A 16,138-nucleotide genomic window follows, 5' to 3' on the forward strand; every position below is an offset into this window, starting at 1 on the left:
CAAAGGAGCCTCAGTTTCCCCACCTGCGGCTTTCTAGTGGAAGATCACCTATTCAAGCAGGGTTCTTCCAGAAGTCACTCCAAAGTCATGTGCTGGAATAATTAGAAAGACGCAAAGGAGGGAAGAGCTGTCTGATACTAGAGAACCCAAGGCCAGGCTGGGGCAGGGGTGAAAGGACACCCACTCCTGGGGACAGTTGTCTTGATGGCAGCTGCAACCCTGGTGCGGGGAGGGTTAAGCATTTTGCAGTTCCCACCCTCCCTGAGCTGGCATGTCCTCCCACATTTACGTCTTCTGAAAAATATTCAGCCTGCAGCCTGTCTTATTTGGTGCTCCAGGCCCTCCCCTCCCCCTCCTTTGGCCCAATCCAAGAGGAAGGTCAGGGGACTTTGGGAAACGGGAAACTCCAAAACTCCGGACTCTGGGAGAAGGGTCAGTGGGGAAAGGCGGGGCTGTGGGGACCAAGAGAGAGGAGAAAAGGGAGATGAGAGGGTGAGAGGGGACAGCTTCCAGGGAGCTGCTCCAGGGACCACACAGGGAAAGGCCTTGCTACAGCAACAAACCTGATAGTCTTCAAGGTACCAGAGAGGGCCTGGGGATTTGGGAGATGTGGGGGAGACCCAGAGGAAGGAGAAAATGGCTCAGAAAAGAGGCTACAGTGGTCATAGCCAGCAGGACTACTTGCTGTGGCTGTTGGCAGGGAACTCTAAAACTTTGCGGGCACCAAGGAACAAGGCCTTGCAGAGTGGGAAGGGCTAGTTGGATTAGTAGTGGAAAGGAGCACCTCTGGCCCCAGGAGTAGGTCAGGGGGGAAGGTGCCCCCCACCCTCACCCCAGCTCTAAGAGCTGAAGACTACATACCGTCTTTGCAGCACCAGGACTGAGGTGGAGCCATGAAGTGCCTGCTCATCCCCCTGGCCCTGTGGCTAGGCATGGTGGGCATCCATGGGACAGAGCTGGAGCTCAGCGAGACACAGCGCAGGGGCCTGCAGGTGGCCCTGGAGGAGTTCCACAAACACCCACCTGTGCAGTGGGCCTTCCAGGAGACCAGTGTGGACAGCGCTGAGGAAACGGTTAGTACTGTGACTGGCAGGGAAAGGAGGGCTCAAGCCCTGGACACCAGCGATATCCAGAAAGCTTTCCTGGGAAAGGTCACCAGTCAGACGTCCTCCTAGGCTGTGCCAGTTCTAAGTTACGGTGTTTGGGGGAGGAGAATGACACCCAGGAATTACCTGCTGGCCTTCTTGTCTGTCTGTCTATAGATCTTCTCGGCGGGCACCTTTGTGAGGTTGGAATTTAAGCTCCAGCAGACCAGCTGCCTCAAGAAGGACTGGAAAAAATCCGAGTGCAAAATCAAACCAAACGGGGTGAGTGAAGGGGCTCTTTTGATGGGACAGGCTGCCTGGGTATGAACTGGAGCCCCGAGAAGCTATGCTCATCACTGGGGACTGTCTGCAAGGAAGAGGGAAATCTCTCCATCTGGGGGGGTGGGGGGCACTTGTCTGACTCTTCTAAGAGCTTCTCTATGGAGCTTATCCTGTACACCGACCAGGCTACAGCCAGTTCATCACAGGGGTTCAGTCATCAGTCACCCTGGGGTGACACTGCTGCTATGGAGTTACCTCTAGGCTGAAGGTGCAGCACTTTGGGTTACGGTTCTTGCTTTCTAACAGCTTTGTGGGGTCACCGAAGGTCTTGGTTCCCTTCATCAGTTAAGGCAAGGGACTGGGTTATACTGGTGATTTACAGGGCCTTTTATTCCTATCAGATCTTAGGTGGGAATATAAATATGAGGACAAGGTGGTAAAGGCCCTTGCTGGACAAGCATGAGGACCTAAGCTTGGATCCCCAGCACCCATATGAGAACAGTCGGGCAGGGCTATACACGCCTGTAACTCCTCAACAGTAGTGGGCGGAGACACGAGGATACTCAAGGCTTGTTGGCTACCAGCCTAACTCCATGTTCAGTGAGAGATTTTGTCCCAAGAGAATAAAGCAGAGTGATATAGGACACCCAAACACACACACACACACACACACACACACACACACACCAGATGGAAACAGAGACAGACACCATCTGGAGAAGATTCTTGCCTTTATACATGTTGGCACATTCACACAGGCACTTGTGAATACACCCATGCAGTGTACTGCATATGAGCAGTTCACACATGCATGCTCACACAGGAGTGATCTCTGCACAGGTACTGCAGTCTGCAAGCAAGGCAGGGTAGCATATACTTGAAATTCCAGCATTGGGGAAATTAAAGCAGGTGAACCACAAGTTCTAGATCAGGCTGGGCTATTTCTTAAAGTAGTGTCCAAGTGTCCAAAGACAAGAACTTGTAAGAATCTCCTACCCAGGGTAAGCTGCATGTCTATCTGGCTTGCATATCCCCCTGCTCCTTGGATTAGTTATATCTCTGCTGCTGTGATGAAACACCATGAACAGATCCAACTATAGTAGGAAAGGTTTGTTTTCTGGTTCCAAAGGGATAAAAGGTCCATCATGGCAGGGAGACATGGCTACCAGCAGGCATGGAAGCCAGAGAAAGATGCTGAGAGCTCACATTCTCAAAAGCAAGCAGGCAGCAGAAAGAGTGAATTGGGAATGGTATAAGACTTTAAACTCTCAAAGCCTGTCCTCCATCAAAGTCAAACCTAAACCTTCCGCCAACTGGAGACCAAGTATTCAAATCCATCCACTCTAGGGATGCCAAGCAGGCCAGTCACACCCTGACACTCAGGCTCCCCTCACTCCTCTTCCCTTCTCTCATACTCTCCTCCCCAGAGAAAGCGGAAATGCCTGGCCTGCATCAAACTGGACACCACGGGTAAAGTTCTGGGCCGGATGGTCCACTGTCCAACACTGAGGCAAGGGCCTCAGGTAAGAAGGGTCAGAGGTTAGGGAGAGGGCTGGAGACAGACCACATGAGGGTCTGTGTGATAAGAACTGGAAGTGGGAAAGGAGAGTGGGGCAGGGGGTGGCTGAGACCTTCCCGTGGGGCTGCGGCGATGCCTCTCCTCCCAGGCACTGCTACAACAGACACTGGTTCTAACAGGAATCTCAGGAGTCCCAGTGCGGTAAGGTAGCGCAGAGTGGCGAGGACCCCCGCGGCACCTACTTCTTCCCTGGACAGTTTGCCTTCTCCAGGGCCCTGAGACCCAAATAAGCCCCGGACAGGTAGGTTATTGGGAGGGGAGAGAGAGCCCTTGGCATAAACTGGGCTATGGGTTTTGTGTGAAACTTGAAGGAAAGCTAGTATCAAGCCAAAACAACCTCCCTCCCACTCATCTGGTTTCCCTTCTCTAGAGCTCCGCCTTCCTGCACTGCCATGGCAAAACCCAGTGGAAGGACACCAGCTCCCAAAGATTTCATACTCCAAGCTAATAAAATTGCTGGTCTGGTCCTTCAATCGTGTGCTTGTTCTTTCCTCAGTTCGACCTGTACATACAAGAAAAGCTCAAAGATTCGTGTGTGTGTCCCCACTCTTCCCGGCACCAGGAAGGAGCAGGGAGAGTGACTTCAGGGGTCTCCTACAGGACCAAAGCAGAGATATGGAAGGCCATACTTTTGCTGAGGAAGAGACAATAAATGGCACAAATGAGCGGAGAACTGTTTAGTAAGAGTTAGCAGGTGGCAAGTAACATTACCCACAAAGCCTCAGGCTTGGCACTAGCGAGAGCCCATGCTCAGCATGCCCTGTGCCTAGCTGCAATATTTGCCAGATAGTGAGGAAATCTCTGATACCTGCTAGAGGCCACCCAGAAAGCATGCCCCTGCTTGGGTGGAAGGAGGGCAGGAAGTGTCCTCGGGGAGATGAAGGGTAGGAGTTAGGATAAACAAGTTTGCAGCGTCAGTGAGCAGAGAAAACCAGAGGCATGGCCTGGGGCAGGAAAGGGACACAGGTGTCAGCACTACGCTGAGAGCACCTGGCTACGAGGCACAATCAGAAGACAAAGGAAGACGTGGTTTCTGCAGGGTTCAGAGCCTGCTGGGCCTGGGTCAAGATGTCACTGGCCTGGCGGTCCAGGTCAAGGCATTCCTGCAGTGTGTCCTGAAACTGCCGGCAGGCCTCTTCCAGAATGGAACTGCTCCTCATGGGCCAGGATTCCCAGTAGCCAGGTTCCACCCAGGGCTGGGCCTCTATGGCTCTGGGGCCTGGGCTGGAGCTGGGGCGCAAAGAGCTGTCCAGGTCTCGGCATAACTGGTACAGCTCACTGCCCTGACCACTCACACGTTCCCCGTCTATGACTCTGAGGCCAGGCAGCAGCTCTCGAACCACAGCCCAGTAGGAGGGACTGGCACACAGCGGGTTGCTGAGCCGGGCCAAAGGGTCCCGGAGTCTCAGGTGCTCCAGACCCTGTAGCCCAGCCAGACACTGCAGCTGGCCAGGAGCGGCCAGCAGGTTACCAGCAACATTGAGGCTCTGCAGGTTTTCACAGGCTGCCAGTGGCTCCAGCCCTGTCAGCCGATTATTGGAGACATTGAGCACAGTCAGCTGGCGCAAAGACGCTAGTGGGCCCAGGTGGGTAAGTGCATTCCCCGACAGGTCAAGCCATTCAAGGCTCAGGCACTCCCCCAAACAGCCCAGGTCCACCAGCCCTAAACCCCGAAGTTTTAGCAATAGAATGGAATCAAGGGCAAACTCTCCAGAGCGGGACTTCAGCAGCTGGGGTGTGATGCTCAGCACCTCAGCCTCTCCTGGCTTCTCTCCAGGAGGCTCCATGACACTGACGATACAGATGGCCTGGCCCTGGCGGTGCTGGTATAGTCACAGGGATGTGGTGTCTCTGGGGATCAGCCGGTTGCTCTCCCTCATCTCTGCCTGGGCCCTAAAGAGAGACAAACAGTCAGGTCAGCCTCTCCTGAGCATGTGTCCTGTGCTGCAGGGAACAGCAGGATGCCAGGCAGAGGGCACAAAGTGCTTGTGCTCGCTCACAGAAATCAAGAGTGTTAAACACACAGGTGTGTCCCTTCCAGAGCGAGACAGAGAGGAAATGTATACCTGTTTTCTGCTCAGAGGGCTGGAAGTGGAGGTGGATAACAGCCTAGGTAACCTCTGTGCTATCTGTGTGACGGAGCTCACACCAGATCCTCCCCTGGGACCTTAGGATGACGCATGTAGCCTATCTATAGAACTCATCTTTATGGAAGAGCTGACATGTACTTTGAGAAAAGTTTCAATGTAATTATGCCCTAAACACTATTGTACACATGGGACTGTTACACCAGGAAATTTTTCCCAAAGTGTACTGTACATAAAAATGCCTAAAATAAACTGCCTGGTGTCAGACTTTAGAGGTTTGAACCAACAACCAGCTATTGAGTCACATTAAACCAGATTTTCTTCTTGCCTCACATGGATAGACACTCTCCGGTCAAGGTGTTTGCTGAGGTCCCCACAACGCCAGACCCATCGGCCTCGATTCCTGGAGCTAATGGTTAAGAGTCAGGCAAGGCCTGAGATCATCAGGGCAGGACACAGCCCCAGGGAAGTGGCTCTGGCCTACTCCACTGGTCATATCCATACTACATGAATTTAGGACCCAGATTGCCAGTTTGGCTCTAATCTGGACTTCAAATAAAAATACTGGTACTTGACTTTTCTAGTAACTATTATGATATATTCCTTTATTAAAACTAAAAGGTTCCTTTTTGAAAAGTTAACTTTTTTAATTGACCGGTTGGTTTGTTGATTTTTTGAGACAGGCTCTCCTTCATGTAACTCAAGTTGGCTTTGAATTCTTAATCCTCCGGCTCTCCTCCATCCCACCCACCCCTGACAACTAGGATCACAGATTTATGCCACCACTTCTGGCTTAGATTTTTTAAAAAATAGACAACAGGTAGTTACCACCTTCGAGGCATGCAGACCCAATGAGAACGCATTTTAACTTCTTTCATTCACTCAAAAATGTTATTTCCATTTTCCCAATGTTATCATTGAAATTAAGATGGTATCCAGAATATGTAGACCGGCTTGTACCTCCAGCTAGAGTTGTAAGGCCTGAGAGGTAGGAAGGCATTTGTCCTAAGTACAGAAGAAACTGAACTCAAGGGGGGTAGGACAGGGTGGAGGCTAACAGAGAAGCTACAGTGAGCTGGTTTCATGCTGTTGCTCCAACTCCAGGCCACCCCTATCCCAGTCTCCCCAGCTCCCCAACAGTCTTTGGCTTCAGCATCACTTCCCAGGTCAGCACGATGGCAATGCTCACTGTGTGCTGGTATGTCATCATAGCCTAAAAGGGCAAGCATGTCATCTGTGGCTGTGGGACAGTGAGCCCATGCGTGTGTGACGTCAATGTAAGAAGGAGTCTGCCCGTAGGGGAGGGACAATGGTGATGCTGCCCACGGAGGATAAAAGTTCGCTTGGACAGAAAATCAAAAGTAGGCCTCATTCCAAATTCTATTCCCCAACTGCAGACTTTGGCTGGACCCAGGCTCAGAAGTCTAAGCTAGATGGGTAGTTACACCCGCAAAACACATCAGGGCACTACCAATGCCAATGCTGCTCACAGCCTGTAGGTGCAAGGGACTGGTGACTCCCAAGACCAAGTTCACATGATCAGTACCACTTAGTACCCCCTCCTCCGACGAAAGCAGGCTCAGCGCACCCCCCATCAGTGACTGCTACTCACTGGCAGTGACTTTCTTCAAAGAGCTCCTCACAAATGAGTCACAGAGTTAGGAATGGGTCCTCTCAACAGTACATCTGAGGAGGGCGTTCTTATGATATCTGTTCCTTTGTCAGCTCATTAGCCTGGAACACTCGGGCCTGCTGGGCCGTGGACTCTCTGAAGAGCTTAGAGGAGACAGAGAGTGCAAGGCTGGGCTACACGGCTGCTCTGAGATGCTGTAAGCCCAGGACTGTGCATGAAGCTACCTAGGGTTACATATGTCATCCTGGCTGTCCCTGACTGCTGCAGGGGAAGGCAGGGTCAAAGCCAGGTGTACCCAGTACCAACTGTGTCAACATCTCCTGTACCCTCAGGGGGTGGGACATCTGGGTATTAGGCAACCCGCTACAGCAGGATCAGCAGACAAGACCTGGTAGACAAGCTACTCTGTCCCTGTCACCCTCTCACCCGGACTGCCCACAGCTGGCCTCCTTTTGCACTGAGCCCACGCTTACTGACCAAATGATGGGCCAGGCCTACAATACAGGATCACCCCTGAGATTTACATTGTCTGACAACAGTGTGACACCAAACACAGGAGATACAGCTGGCATTAAGTCAATCAAACAAAATTTCTCTAATGTTTGAAATGGGCTTTGGGGTCGTGCTGTACAGGTCTGGAGAATGTGGGGCAGAATCCAAACTCTGAGTTTCTTCCTTTATGATAAGACATTTCAAGCCAGGGGGCTCCTAAAGACTTGGTCTAGGCCCTGACTTCTTCCTCATCCCAGGACACAAGAGCTTTGTCATATACTTTTTTTCTTTTCTTTTTGATTTTTTGAAACAGGGTTTCTTTGTGTAACAGTCCTGGCTGGCCTTGAACTCAGAGATTCACAGACCTCCTGAGCGCTAGGATTAAAGGTGTGCACCCAGCCTTTCATATACTTAAGGTGCCAGATGGACTGTGTTGGTTTGAATGATAATGGCTCTCACAGGCCCACGGGGAGTGGCACTATTAGGAGGTGTGGCCTTGTTGTTGGAGGAAGTGTGTCACTGGGGGCAGGCTTTGAGGTTTGAGATGCTCAAGCCAGACCCCGTGTCCCTCTCACTCATCCTGCTGCCTGCTGATCCAGATGTAGGACTCTTGGCTCCTTCCCCAGCACTAGTCTGCTTTCCTGCCACCAGGCTTCCTGCTGTGACAATGGGACTGAACTTCTGAACCTGTAAGTCAGCCCCAATTACATGTTTTCCTTTATAAGAGTTATTGTGGCCATGGTGTCTCTTCAGCAATAGCAATCCTGACCAAGTCATGGCCACGAGGATGTCAGTTTGCCATCTCTGCCTCTTCCCTGAAATGGTTTACCTCCAACCTGTCAGGAACAGTCACTTGGGGAAGCTGAAGGAAGGGCTGGGCAGTTAGGTTAGAGGAGGTCTGGCTAGCAGTGAGCAGCAAAGGTTTTCTTGGCTGCCTTCTCCCCTCCCTCTCTCCATCCTCACCCCTTCCACCTGGACGCCTTCTCAGGCTGTGCAGGCACACGTCTGCAGCCACAGGCTCTGGAGCCTCCTGGCTTACCCTGCCCGGGCGGCCCAGCACTTCACCTGGAAAGCAGTGGGGCAAAGACTAGATTTCTCCAAAGAACATGGTTCCCCTTCCCAATGTAGGCGCTTGGAACAAGAGTGCCTCCCCCTGCTTCTCCAGGAAACGTGTCAACGGCTTTGGGCTTGTCTCATAAAACTCAGCTGCCACAGTGAATGAAGGTCCATGAGAGGGGGCACTTGCAGAAGAACTGGGAAAACTCTGAGTGCAAACACCACCCATGGCCCAAACTGTCCTTTTTTGTTTTGTCTTTGTATTTATTTATTTAGGTTTTCCAAGACAGGGTTTCTCTGTAGCTTTGGAGCCTGTCCTGAAACTCACTCTGTAGCCCAGGCTGGTCTCGAACTCACGGAGATGCACCTGCCTCTGCCTCCCGAATGCTGGGTTTAAAGGCGTGTGCCACCGCTGCCCAGCCAAAGCTATTCTTGAATGCCAGAAGTGAGGACATTTACCTCAGCTCTTATTTTATGACTGAAGAACCTGCCACCCAGACTATTATCCAAGCCTCCAGATGTTGTCAATGAAGACAGCACAAGGTATTAAATCTAGCAACAGTGCCAACAAGAGTCTTGAAAAGAAAAAAAAAAACTGCCTGTCAAAGCTGCAGCAGAGTTCACCACAAAACCTCCACCCATAGACCTATGAGTCACTGGAGCACAAATTCTGTTCTGTTTCCAATTCCTGGTCCTATGTAAGTATTATTAAAAAATGCATGAAGCACAATGGCCCTCAAGACATGCATATGGGCAGCGGGAATGCCAGCACACGCCTGTAGCTGTAGCTGTGAAGGAGCAAAGCTCCTGACAAATACTCCAAGGCTGACAACTCCTTATAGAACCCAAGCTGTTCGCGCGAGCGGCTCCACAGATCTTTAGTCTGAGCACCTCCGGGGAAGCCGCCTTGACTCATGGTGGCTACTTCACTTTCTCATGCTTGAAATCACAGCGTGCCTGTACCTGGAGCGTTTGGGGGGCAAGGGAGAAGATCTCAGTTACAGGCTAACCTGGACTAAGTATTTTAAGAAAAAAGTAGTGGAAAGGGGAACATAATTCAGTGGCAGACAGTTGCCTGGTATATGCAATGTCCTGGGTTCAATTTTCAGCACCAAAAAAAAAAAAAAAAAAAGTACAAGAGTTAACTGTCTAGTTGACAAACTAAAGAAAACTTAGAAATGACTTAGAAATATTAGCTGAGACCTCTCACCTGGCATGTACAAGACCCTGGGATGAGGAAGAGGAAGAAAGAAGAAAGGAGGAGGAGGAAGGAGGAGGAAGAGGAAGAGGGACAAAGAGGCTTCCTGATAATCCTATTTACTCACAAAGGTCTGCCCAGACTAACTGAGTTTGCGGTTCTTTTTGAACAAACTTTCAGGCATGTTTTTACAGAAAATGAGAAGCTCCAGGAGTGGAGGGTGGTTATCTGGATACGGCTGACAGTACGGAGGAGACAAAGGATAAACAGACACCAATGATGACTAAAACACAAAGAGAGGAACAGAAAGTTTAAAAAGCGATTCTAGGGAAACCACAGGAAGAGGATTTCTAGAAAGATGGCTTCAGTAATGGAGGATGGAGCCTGGGCACTGAGAAGAGGTGAGTACAGCCACCTGCCAGTTTTAGAGGGGACCCATTCCAGGGCCTCCTCGGACATCAAAGGTCACTGTGGAGAACCCACGCATCCTCCTCCTCACTTAAATACCTCTGTACCACCAGTGAAGCTGAGAACATTGTATTGCTTAGGGACTCAAGAGAAAAGTCTGTATATGTTTGGAATACTTGTTTCTGGTTTGTTATTTGTTGTTGTTTCTGAAAAATTCAATCCCAGTGGTTTGAAAATTCAATCCCAATGGTTATAGGGCTTATGGACAAAACACCGCTGGCAGGTCCACTGGAGTGATGAGAATACTCAGAATGCTTGAGAGGCAGAGGGAGGAGAAAGTTCGCTGGAGAACAGGTGCCTAGGAAAAGGGAAGTGATATCTACCGGGAAGAGGTGAAATCAAAGGTGAGTCACTTGAGAAAGGTTTGGGGTGCATGGAGACACAAGGAATCGTATTTCTCCTGACAGACTAGCAAGCAGAATGGGTGTGCAGGCAGGCAAATCAATGAAGGGCTGGTGGATGTGGACCTGAAACAGTGTATTGTCCAGAGTCTATCAATGCCCCAGGGAAGCCATATAATCATGAAACCAACATCCTACAGATGAACAATCTTCTGGCACCCGTTCAACCTAGACTAGGAGATGTCTCAGCATATGATGTGTTGTCTGATTAGATTATGATGTCCTCTTTATTATTTTGCCACTCGTTCCCAGGAGCATGCTCGGAAGGAACCTCGCCTCCCAATTTTACCCCGTTGCACTCCACAAGCCGTGTTCAGCTCAACTCACCCTGGGCATTCCAGTTCCACTGCGTACAAATTTGCCTGCCTCATCCTCTGACTCCCTACACCAGCAGAAGGACGTGCTACGGTCTCCCCCGCCACACAAGGTTTTAGCCATTTGCTGAGAGATGTTTAAAATAACACTCAACCATCTTGAGCTCACACCGGCAAGAGTGACAAACAAAAAAACCACGGATTGTTCACTGCTGGAAGACTACCGAAGTAATTTCCACCCATTTCTACCCCTCTAAGAGGCCGCACCCCATCTTCCTCCGTAGGCATTTTTGCCATCTGCATACGTGGGTGACAAAACGTTCCCTCACTGTGAATAAACGTCAGACCCAGCCCCTCCCTCCCTCCCTCCCTCCCCCCCTCCCTCCCTCCCTCCCTCCCTCCCTCCTTCTCAGCTGCTCTTTTTAAATAATCTATCACACGAGCAGAACCCTTGTCGCTGTGTATACCCAGCTGCTGTGACCTTGGGCTAGGGCGCCTGGCGACCGCGGCTGCACCCACCTCACGGGACCGTTGCCGGTTAAGGCGGTTCCGTCAGTAACTAATCAGAGCAGTTCCTGGCGTTGAGGGAGTGACCACTAATAGCTGGCGGTTCCGGAAGGATCCGGCCTCCAGGGGCACGCGAAGAACGCTGCGCTACTACGCTTCCGGCGCAGGTCCGCCCATTCCGGAAGCTGCGATGGCCGGAAGGGGCGGGGATCCGTGGTGGTTCGGGCGGGTAGGTTTGTCTGACCGGGTGTGCAGTTACGCAGATACCAGACCAGAGATAAACCAGGTTCTTTGGGCTGAAAGCCACGGGCAGTGGTGCCGGGGGATTTTGCTCCTGTTCGTTTGGTCACTAGTGCGTGTAGCGGTGCGGCGTTACGTCCTTAACGAATACGTGTTCGGTGACGTTCACTGTGCCAGGCTGCAATTATTTTCTAATCCATTAAAATGGTGCCCGGTGCGTGCTTCCCACCCCGCACCTAGTGGTGCAGTCATGCTCGCCGCTTTGCACTGCAGACCAAAAGGGCCACACAGTGACAAGAAGGACCCCTTGCACTCAGGGACGTCACCAGCACAAACTGCCACCTTTGCAAATGACATTGTCCAAGAAGTCACCGTAACTGGACGCAGGGGAGAATACCCTTCTCTTACTTTGGATTCACAGGCTACTTAAGAGATTTATACATTGAAAGGCAAACTCGTTCAGGAGCTAAGATTTTCCATCTCCTAAAGCTTCCCCTGCCTTCAGACAAAGCACTTCCAGGTCAATCCACCCCTCTTTGCCTGGGCAAAGTATAGACACATTTTTGTTTACGTTATTATTTTTTTTTTGCACGCTATTACAGTTTTATGTTATTTGAACCTCTCTGTGATGGATCAGCCTGGTTCCATCTTAAGAAGTCATCTGTTACAAGATCAAAATAAGTTCATTCCTGTTTTCTATAAAACGTAAGTCTTGACTTATTTTCTGGAATTTAACATGTTCCACACTTTATGTAAAACTTAAGTCTTGACTTATTTTCTGGAATTTAACATGTTCCGCACTTTATACCCTGATAAGCTAAGATGTTCAGCCCGATAATTTTGAGCTGTTCTGCCAAGTTCCAAAGTCCTTGGAAACCCCCTAGCCTTGCAGTTTGGGGCTATAGAAAAACAACTCATTTTTCCTGTGTTCGGGGTTATTCTCTCAAACCTTGCTTTAGGGAAATAGCCCTGTCTGACAGAAAATAAAGCTTGCTTAATCCGACCAGAAAATTTGGGTTGTTGGTCTTTACTCTTGTTCAGTGGGGTCAACACATGCTTCAGAAATGGGAGCATTCATTTCTCCATTCTACAGCATGTTCAAGTAAGAAATGTTAAGGGAAAATTGCCAAAGAGACCTCTTAAACCAGGCAGTGGTGGTGCACACCTTTAATCCCAGCACTAGCGATCCAGAGGTAGAGACACGCCGATCTCTGTGAGTTCAAGGCCAGCCTGGTCTACAGAGCAAATTTCAGAACAGCCAGGGTCATTACACAGAGAAACCCTGCTTCAAAATAACACAAAACAAAAATTCCTCTTAAGACAGGAAGGAAAAGTATTCAAGAGGGAACTACTGTCTGGGAATAAAGATTTCCATGGTGGAGCACTTTCTAATGTGAGGCCCTGGCTTCCATCTTTACACCACCATTGAGTTTCTGTCCTGACTTCCTTCACTGATGAGCTATGGATGTGGAAGTGTAAGCCAGATGAACCATTTTCTCCCCAACTTGCCTTTTGTCATAGTGTTTCATTATAGCAATAAAAACCCAAACTAAGCTAGCAACCAAAATGGACAAAAAGAGGTGCGTTCTTGAAAGTGTACCTGACTTATTTTGCTCAGCCCAGTATATTTTTAGATTTATTTATGTGTATTAGTGTTTTTCCTATGTGTATGTCTATGTGCCACATTCCTACCTGGTACTCATGAAGCTTAGAGCAGGGCATTGAATGCCCTGGATTATTTCCCAGTCTTCAAAGGGTCGCCTCTGTCACATCCTCTGAGACTGCATTCTTTTCTAGGGCGGTTTGTATTTCGTTTATTTTTATCACACACAAGAATCATTGTGCAGTCATTTGAACAGCATTTTGCAAGTGTCCCTCTTTCAAGTAGGGTCATTTGAGAGCATCATTACCCTGAAATCAGTGTCCCAGGCTTCAGGCAGTCTAAGTGTCCCAGGGTATTGAGTTTCCACAATGAGTCAGTGTTCATACTGGTGATATCCCGCTCTTGGGCTCCTTCCCCATCCTGCTCTGTGTAACTGACTTTGAACTCAGTGCAAGCCAGGAACCAAAGCCCCAAGGCTGCTTCTACTTACCAAATGCTTAGTGGCTCTGAATGGAAGGGTGCTAGAAATTGAGGAGACTCTCTTAGGGAACCCCCAAGCTATGTCCTGTTGAAGGGGTTAAACTCTCTCACTCTCACCACTGAATTTAGGTTTCAGTTCTCTGAGAAGTGCAAAACAGGTGTCTCTCTCAACAAAGGGCTGTTTATGCACAATACCCTTACATTCAGGGACAAGAGAGAGAACAAACACAGGGCCTAAGTAAGCCTCACAATGTCTCAAGAACAAATCCAGTAGCCCCTTCTGAGTCACGTCCAGATTTGCCCAAGCTTGTGCAAGTGTGTTCAAAAATGATAAGACTAAACCTCAGCCAATTAAAAGTAGACTAGTGTAACTAGTGTAAACTAATGGCTTAACCAATTATGTATGAGGTGACCTCACTGTCCCTGAAACTCCCCTTAGCTGTGCTTATAGGGAGCCTGCACGCTCCTCTTGTGGAGGAGCCATATTATACATGTGAACGACCCCACATATGCTGGTGATAGACGCTCTTTGCACTTACATACTATCGGAGTATGGGGTCTTCCTCCAGCCTTTCCTCGGACCTTATGCTGTTTCTCAAGGGGACACAGTATGAAAGGATTTCAGGAACTAAGTGGCCCCAACACAGTTGCCAATGTTAATTTTTTATTTGTTTATTTATATTTATTTTGAGACAAGGAATTACTATTTCCCTTGCTGGCCTCTCACTATACACCAGTCTTGCCTGGAACTTACAGAGATCTACTTGCTTCTGCCTCCCCAGGGTTAGGATTAAAGGGTGTACCACCACCTCCAGCACGTTAATTTAATCAGTCAAATGCCCATTCACATTCTGTGGTTCAGTATAACTAAATCTTGCCTTTCCAGGACTCTGCCTAGATTTGGAATTGCCTCCAGCTGCCTCCTTTCCAAGATCCTTCATATTGGTGATTGTCTATTCCAGGAAGCTCTTTGTTCTTTTTTAATTGAAACCAAAGGTGATTTATTCTCTGCTTGCAAATCTGTATTTTTGTGGCATGACTGTATCCAGAAAAGCATCTGATTTAGCTCTCAAAACTGATGAGAGATACTTCTCATCTCCAGGACTTGCTAAGAGTAAAATCGTCAGTGAACTGCAGCCCCCTTCTGATTACAGGGTTCTTAAGTCATTGGCTGAATTCCTAAGAAAAACTCTGGGGAGACTTCTGAAGCTCTGAGGTGATGCAGCCCTGCAGTATTGGAAGGTGAGTTTTGGTATCTTTGACAAGTCCCAAAGAACCTCAGGAGGAATGGCTGATTGCAGTGGCTACTGGCATACCAAAGGGTGCACTGAGTTCTAGGCTCCCTCAGTACCTGAAGCTCCTCTCAGCTGCTCACCCCGCTCTTCCCCTAAGTCTCTCCAGTCCAGGGGTTTTGATTCGCTTCCCCCAGCTACTGATTCCTATAAAAACCTGCCATTCCAGCCATGCACATTTTTGTTGTTCTTGTTGTTTTTGCCTGCTTGGGTCTCTCTTTGCTCCCTCGGCTCCCTCACACCCCTCTCTTCTCTCATGGCTCGTCTCAGCTGCTGGCCATATTCAGTCTCTTGTTTTCTCTCCCTTCCAGATGCTTCTGCTGTACTCTCCCTCATATCTGCAATGAAAACCTTCTCCTCAACTGTACCTAGGAGCTGTCATGTCCTCATTTCTTTCAATCTTGTCATTCAAAAACAAATAATAATTGAGCCTTGTCTTCAAATTGGCTACAAAAAGGAAGCACCTTTGAGGACCAGTGCTGAACACCATATCCTTAACCGGTGACACTCAGCTAAGTTTGGCACAGAAGACCAAACATGCCAGAACAGATCCATATTCCCTTGTATGAGTTTCTTAAGAACTGGGGTGCTGCAGGGTAAAGCTTAGCCAGACTGAGTAAGTCCCCAGTTCAGCAGTTCCTTCGACACTGACCGAGTTCTTCCTGAAGTCTTCTTCTTGAGGGAATGCTATTTCTTCTGAGATACAATAATAGTTCACCCCTTAAAATTTTTTAAATTTTATTTTATGTGTGAGCCAGCATGCATGTGTAGCGCATGTAGGCCTGGTACTCTCCGGAGATCACAAGAGGGTATCTGGAATCACAGATGGCAATGGGCTGCCATCTGGCTGCAGCCTGTGCTCTTGACTGTGGAGCCATCTCCCGAGCCCCGTGGTCCCAGTTTGCTTTCTACAGCTGTGATAAACACTGTGACCAAGGCAATCTGGGGAGGAAAGGGTGGATTCCATCTTACAGCTTATTGTCTATTGTGAGGGGAAATCAGGGCAGGAATCTGGAGGTATGAACTGGTGCAGAGGCCATGGAGGAATTCTGCTTATTGGCTTGCTCCGAATGGCTTGCTCAGCTTGCTTTTTTTTTTTTTTTACAATCAAGACCACCTGCCCATTAATGGCACTTTCCCCAGTAGACTGGGCCCTTCCACATCAATTGTTAACCAAGAAAATGCCCCATACACTTGCACACAGGCCAGTCTGAGGAAGGCATTGTCTCAGCTGAGGTTCCTCTTCCCAGATAACTCTATAGACTTATATACAGGCCAGTCTGATGGAGGCATTGTCTCAGTTGAGGTTCCTCTTCCTAGATAACTCTAGTTTTCATTCAGTTGACAAAAACCTAATCAAGACATATCCCATAATATCTCCTGTTATAGGATTTCAATCCATTTAGCCAATGGTTTTTGGC

General features: G+C 49.1%; 2 protein-coding genes across 5 annotated transcripts; one reads left to right on the forward strand and one right to left on the reverse strand.

Annotated features, from left to right (window-relative positions):
- The first annotated feature begins 352 nt into the window (after positions 1–352).
- Rarres2 (retinoic acid receptor responder 2) lies at positions 353–3,432 on the forward strand. 2 transcript variants are annotated; one of them, XM_057788906.1, is made up of 6 exons: positions 353–432; positions 873–1,073; positions 1,263–1,367; positions 2,795–2,890; positions 3,066–3,187; positions 3,317–3,432. In XM_057788906.1, exons 2-5 carry the CDS (start codon positions 894–896, stop codon positions 3,174–3,176), a joined length of 492 nt encoding a protein of 163 aa, XP_057644889.1. In that variant the 5' UTR covers positions 353–432; positions 873–893; the 3' UTR covers positions 3,177–3,187; positions 3,317–3,432. The 2 variants fall into 2 exon arrangements, with proteins under 2 accessions (XP_057644889.1, XP_057644882.1); XM_057788899.1 differs by lacking the exon at positions 353–432 and adding an exon at positions 439–578 and having other exon boundaries at positions 3,317–3,431.
- Positions 3,433–3,608: 176 nt separating this feature from the next.
- Positions 3,609–11,250, reverse strand: Lrrc61 (leucine rich repeat containing 61). Of its 3 annotated transcripts, none has more exons than XM_057788869.1 (2): positions 11,115–11,250; positions 3,609–4,839 (listed from the first exon to the last, which is right to left on the reverse strand). In XM_057788869.1, the coding sequence occupies exon 2, from the start codon at positions 4,731–4,733 to the stop codon at positions 3,954–3,956; it is 780 nt and encodes a 259-aa protein (XP_057644852.1). In that variant the 5' UTR covers positions 4,734–4,839; positions 11,115–11,250; the 3' UTR covers positions 3,609–3,953. The 3 variants fall into 3 exon arrangements, with proteins under 3 accessions (XP_057644852.1, XP_057644860.1, XP_057644869.1); XM_057788877.1 differs by having other exon boundaries at positions 11,077–11,234; XM_057788886.1 differs by lacking the exon at positions 11,115–11,250 and adding an exon at positions 10,609–10,793.
- Positions 11,251–16,138: the final 4,888 nt, after the last annotated feature.

Source organism: Chionomys nivalis, chromosome 1 (assembly GCF_950005125.1).
Source record: "Chionomys nivalis chromosome 1, mChiNiv1.1, whole genome shotgun sequence".
NCBI lineage: Eukaryota > Metazoa > Chordata > Mammalia > Rodentia > Cricetidae > Chionomys > Chionomys nivalis.